At 34.9% G+C, this 6,073-nt stretch overlaps 1 protein-coding gene and 1 pseudogene across 1 annotated transcript; both read left to right on the top strand.

The window, feature by feature from the left end:
• Window positions 1-963: 963 nt before the first annotated feature.
• On the top strand, window positions 964-1,912 carry LOC113701593 (PLAT domain-containing protein 3). The gene is made up of 2 exons (XM_027222325.2): window positions 964-1,100; window positions 1,199-1,912. The coding sequence occupies exons 1-2, from the start codon at window positions 1,023-1,025 to the stop codon at window positions 1,664-1,666; spliced, it is 546 nt and encodes a 181-aa protein (XP_027078126.1). The 5' UTR covers window positions 964-1,022; the 3' UTR covers window positions 1,667-1,912.
• Window positions 1,913-2,917: 1,005 nt separating this feature from the next.
• Window positions 2,918-3,826, top strand: LOC113700547 (PLAT domain-containing protein 3-like; annotated as a pseudogene).
• Window positions 3,827-6,073: the final 2,247 nt, after the last annotated feature.

The following is a 6,073-nucleotide window of genomic DNA, read 5'->3' as shown; positions in this document are numbered from 1 at the left end:
ATGTGCCTTTGAGGCCGTTTTCACTTTTCATTTGGCAATCGTACATGTATTAACTTTTGAGTGACTTTCCTATGCCATTTTGGCTTGTAAACGCTAAATGTTACATTGTATATGTATTTTTGATGTTTGGTTGGGTTGCGGACAGGTTCGGTTTCCAAACGGCAAAAGAAAAAAATTTTGGCGAGGACTGCCTAGCCTGAATCCAGTCAGGAATCCGGCCGGATTGTCGGCCGGATTGTCTGGGGAAATTTTGAATCCGGGCTGTTAGCTACTGGACAGTATCCGGCCAAGAATCCGGCCGGATTCCACTGTTCCAGGCACTATTCATCGTTTTCATTTTTTTTTATTTTTTTTTATTTTTTTTATTTTGGTACTTGTGGCTGGTCCGAGCACGCTTTTACTTTCCCGAAACGTTTTAGATCGCGTGTAACTGCCCGTTAGTCCTGGCGAGAGTTGGGCAGGTAGTCCGCTAACCCCTTTGGTTCGTTTTAGGGGAAGATGGGGCTGTCACACACCATGGGTGGTTGGGGAACAGGGCCAAAGACTTGTTTGCACTGAAAATCTTTTTTAAAAAAAATTATATTTTTTATAAACATATTTTCTAATTATTTTTTTACTTTATGTACGTCAAGTTATTACAGTATATTATTTTATAAAAACTTTTAAAAATAAGGGCCTGTTTAACAAACAAATTTTTGACCAAATTTGTCTGCTATAAGCTTTTTAATAACTTTAGTTATAGTAATCTCAAAATTTTTTTTAAAATTTTTAAACTATACACTTCAAAATATTCAAAAATTCACCCACTTCAAACATTTTTCCTATAATTGTTACAATATATTACAGTAAAATTTTAGACAAATACCTAAAAAAAATTTCATTGTCAAACCGCGCCAACGATTCAAACGGCGCTTAAAGTTTTAAACTACATATAAATGCTGTCCACTTCTATATATAGACCAGTCAGATGGTTAGAAAACACCAGAAAAATAAGAAACTCAAAAGAAGAAGAACAGCAAGCCATGGCCATTAATGAATTCAAGCACCTCCGGATCCCTCTCTTCATCCTCCTCTCCATCATCACTATTTCCCGTTCTGCCGTAAGCCTTCTTTCCCACATCCCATTTCACAATTTCACTTTTCATCTCCATAACTTTTATCTTCTTTTTATTTTCATCTTCTTCTTTTTTTTGTGCAGGATCCAGACTGTGTTTACACTCTTTATATAAGAACAGGGTCGGTTTTTAGAGCCGGGACGGATTCAAGCATATCCCTGACTCTTTACGATGCAAACGGGTACGGCATGCAGATCGATAACCTGGTAACATGGGGCGGGCTAATGGGTCCGGATTACGACTATTTCGAGAGAAGAAACTTGGATATCTTCAGTGGAAGAGGCCGGTGCTTGGTCGGTCCGGTTTGCTCAATGAACTTGACATCTGACGGGTCGGGTTTCAATCCTGGATGGTACGTTAACTATGTGGAAGTCACCACCACTGGTGTCCACACAGCTTGTTTTCAGGAGCAGTTCACAGTGGAGCAGTGGCTGGCTACTGATGTTCTGCCGTTTCAGCTCACTGCTCTTGTTAACTACTGTTATGGTGAGAATCATGCGGTGGCTGGTAAGGAGTCAAAGGGTTCTTCTTCTGTTGTTGCAGAGATTTGAGGGCCTCTTTCTGCTTGGTGTGTTGTTTGTTCTTCTTTTTTTTGGCTCCACGGGAGTACGTGTGTATGTGTATGGCAAATAAAGTTTGATGGAATAACTTTTTATCTTGCACAATTATTATGGAGATGGGTGATTTGGCTGAATGTCAACATACATAAGTTGGCTCAACGGCTAAGAATGGACTATTCTCGTGTATTTGAATTTTGCTATCAATGTAGAATAAATTATTTATAAAAATTTATGTCAGAGACCTGTGCTCCTGAAAGTGTGATGATGATTAGAGACGAAATTATTCAAACTTTTCTTATCACAAAAAGGCGTGTTTAGTGATTTAAACTCGATATGAGTTCATATTTGACTAGACTTTACATCATGTTTTCTAAAAAAAAAAAAAAACTCTTATCCATTTAGCGGGATATAGTTTTTTTATATAAAAAGAGAATATTTATCAAACTTCATAAGTTTCAACTACTTTAAGCAATATTAATGTCTCACAAATTATTAGCATAAGATACTAAATTGCTTCAATTAACAATCTAGGATGCGAATTTACATTATTGATAGTTCAGCAATGCATATTAATTAACACCTTCAAGTAATAGCCGTCATGTTATTATTAACCTCCCAATGCATTATATAGGTTATAAGTTCCCCCATCTTTTTGGCAACTCACAATCTTTTCAGTTTCTTTTTTACTTCTTTTCAATTTTGTTTTTTGGTTATCAAAAATTGCGTCCACATATAGACTCAGACTCTTTTGAAAAATTGCATACACACCTAGACTCTGATTCTTTTGACCATTTCTTTAATTTGTGGCAAAAGATTAGAAAGTTATAATATTTCTTTAATTTTAAATTCTCCCAATACGTTTTAAAAAGATTTTTCCCTTTAAAAATTTACTAAAGCAAGTAACACCTTTCCCTTTCTTTAATTTTTTTCCCCTTATTATTGCTTTCTCCAAGTTAACTTGTAGCTCAAAACCCCTATACCTAATTCTTCTTCCTCATATTTATCACTATCACAATTGATCAGTTATCTTAGAGAAAACGAATATTATTTCACTTGTCCAAATTTCACAAATAATACGAAAGGAACCTTACACATCATACCAATAAGCATTTTTTAATTAGTTGACTATCGAGCAATGCCATCAAATTTTCCTGCTAATCCTTCCCAAAACCTCACTTATATAAAGATTAAACAAACTTTAAACATCTCGAGTAAACAGAAACAAACAAAAAGCAAGAATCCATGGCCATCTCGGGAGTCGGGAGTCAACCATTTCTGGTTCCATCTCTTCATCATCATCTCCATCTTCACCATTTCTCAATCCTCCGTAAGTAAAATTTCTTCACTCAACACTAATTAAAAAAAAATCCCATTTCAGAAAAATATACATTTTTACGGGTTTTCATAATAACATATAGTTATATGCATGTTCATGCAGGATCCGGATTGTGTGCACACGGTTTACATAAGAACCGGGTCGGTATGGAAAGGCGGAACAGACTCCATCATAAGCTTAACCGTGTACGATGCAGCTGGGTATGGAGTCCGGATCAACAACTTGGAAGCTTGGGGGGACTAATGGATCCGGGCCACGACTATTATGAAAGGGGCAACTTGGATATCTTCAGTGGCAGAGGTCCATGTTTGACGGGTCCATTTTTGTCAAATGAACTTGACTTCTGACGGGTCGGGTCCTCACCATGGATGGTACTGTAACTATGTTGAAGTAACCAGCACTGGGGTGCACAAGACTTGTGCTCAGCAGAAGTTCGCGGTGGAGCAGTGGTTGGCCACCGATGCGCCGCCGTATAAGCTCACTGCTATTAGAGACTACTGTGGGAATCAAGTGGTGGTTGGTGGTGATGAGTCCGAGTCTTCCTCTCTTGTGGCTGAGACGCAAGGGTTTGTTTGGCATGGTGGAAGTGGTGAAAGATATTGTTGATTGTCATGCTTGTTTTTATTTTTGGTTTTTCCACTTGAGTGTGAGTGATTTGTGTTGGAATTAAACTTGGCTCTATTTCTTTTGCTTTTTTCTGAAAAGGGTTTTTGATTCTTTTGTAATATGTTATCATTTTACATGCAGTCTTCACAATAGATTAGTGTTGTGACGTTTTTCAAAATAATTTTACGAATAATTGTAATGTGGACGGAGTAAATTTGGTGGAATCATATGCTTGGATGGTTATTTTTAGTTTTTTTTTTAAGTTTCTGCTTTTGTAACCACTTTACTGAAAATAGTGTATGTTAGACAAAAAGATTATTGAAAAATACATAAAAAGTTATTAGAACCAATCTGCCCATCCAATCTGCTCTAGATCTTCATTATACAATGTGAGAAAATTTGCTTAACTTGTTGTTTGTTGGCACGTAGGTTTCTTTAATTTTTTTTATTTAAATTCATCATTCAATGGTTGTATTTGTAAATGTTGGCTCTCTAAAAGAAATGTCTCATAAGAAGTAAGCATAAGAATATTCGAAAGGGTTGAAATAATATCTTGTTTATATTGGAATAATATCATATATTCGAAAGGATGAGGGAACCATAATGCTTTAATATTATTTTTTTTTTGGCTTATGTTTTGGCAAGTGACAAAGTACTTAAAGTTTTAACATGTGCCAAACTGTTCATTATACCCTTGAATGCTTTATTGGCTCATACATAGCAAAAGAAAATAAATATAATAAATTGCTAGGATTATATGATGACAAAAAAGGTTTTTTGAGAACTTAAATACAAAAGCATGAATATGAGGATACATGAAATTGTTTTTCTTTGACATTTTGTTCAAGCAAAAGCAAGAATATCTATTATATTTTCCACTACGAAGAATCATTTGCAGACCCCTAAACATCTTGCGTCAAAAATGAACGGAACATATATAGCAAAAAAAAAAAAAGGAAGGAGAAAAATATTTACAAGCTTTGTGGACAATAGTGGTTTTTAAGTACCTTTCAGAAATAATTAACTGAACCTTCTCTTTCTCCTTTACATTGAATTTACTTTCACATAAGAAGCATCCATGTTTCTTTTCTGTTCCATTTTTCCCTTTCACTCAAACAAACCAAGCATGCAAAGAAAAAGAAAAAATTGCCTTTCACTTTTCAGTGCTTCCTCAACTTCCCTCAGGATAAATCTTGTGTGCTTTGCTTAATGAGGTAGTTCCAATAAGACACATGACTGCATGCGAATTAAGGGTTAAGAAAATGAATCTTATAGACAGCTTTAGATCTGAATTATATACAAATTGTTAACTTATGTGGCAATTAAAAGCATCAACTAATTGATCAATTATTTTCATCCAACTCAAAGGAAAGAAAAAAGATGATGGTTTTGTTAACAACAAATTGGAAAGATCGGACTCGCATCCTTTTATCCTAAATCCAATCGTTCTCAATTCTGCTAATCTTACGGGTTCTTTGAACTACAAGCCAAGAATTTAAATCAAGACTCCAGAATGTAAATATAGCTATTCATTTGAAATATCAGATGATCATTTACGCACTTTCTTGGACGTTTAATTTTCCAGTCAAAAGCACAATTATGCCCGCTAGCAAAGCAGCCCCACATTGCAAAAGAATTCTACGACGAGTGGGTAGTACAATCAATTCAATCCAATCAAGAAACACGTTTTTTTGTTAGACTGATTTGTTTTCAAATGAATGGATATTTTGAATGAGGAAAACGTTTTTCTTCTTTGTTTCTCAAACAACAAAGGGGGTAAAGAAAAAGAAAAAGAAAAACATGTGTCCTCATTTATATCTATTTCCATCGTTCATTCCTTGATCAAGATGTAATGTTAGGTCCAGCTGTCTAGGGCAGTTGAGAATGCTTTATGGTGTAAGCTTGATTTACCTTTCAATACGAAGGAAGAGTGTGACGCCATTCTATAAACATATGTCATAAGGTCGAAACTGCGTTTTGGATTATTGGAGTTAGGTCATTAGGTAAGATGCTCCGTCATTCCCATTGAAATTATCATTTTATCTATTTTAAAATGTTTCAAAATATTTATTATATTATCAAAGTTAAAGTTACTTTTGATCCTTTTTTAATGTTATCCTCACTTTTATTTATATTTCGTACTAAATTCAAATTTAAAATTTGAATTATCAAGGGTAACTTTAGAAACAAATTCTCTAACATCACTATCGATCCACTATTTTTAAAAGGTTGAAATTCCAAAATGCAACAAACAATTTGAGACGGAGGAAGCATATTGCAACCAGTTGCAAAGGGACAATTGACTAGATCCAAAGATTCAAGAAATGTTGTTGGTAATAAAGTTTATGGAACTAAAAGAAACGTTGTAGGATTTATGGGGTTTATCTCTTGTTTTGTCTAAATTGCTATTAAGCCCATATTGAAGTTTGAACATTGGATCCAATCGCTAGAATGGA

Source organism: Coffea arabica, chromosome 7e (genome assembly GCF_036785885.1).
Source record: "Coffea arabica cultivar ET-39 chromosome 7e, Coffea Arabica ET-39 HiFi, whole genome shotgun sequence".
Lineage (NCBI taxonomy): Eukaryota > Viridiplantae > Streptophyta > Magnoliopsida > Gentianales > Rubiaceae > Coffea > Coffea arabica.
Note: the sequence above shows the minus strand (reverse complement) of the source record. Positions and strands in the feature narration are given on the sequence as shown.

What these genes read in the sequence shown, in the direction of transcription:
- LOC113701593 (XM_027222325.2), top strand. Translation starts at nt 1,023, where the DNA reads ATGGCCATTAATGAATTCAAGCACCTCCGGATCCCTCTCTTCATCCTC. An exon ending in TCACTATTTCCCGTTCTGCC is followed by an intron (nt 1,101 to 1,198) that starts GTAAGCCTTCTT and finishes TTTTTTGTGCAG; the next exon opens with GATCCAGACTGTGTTTACAC.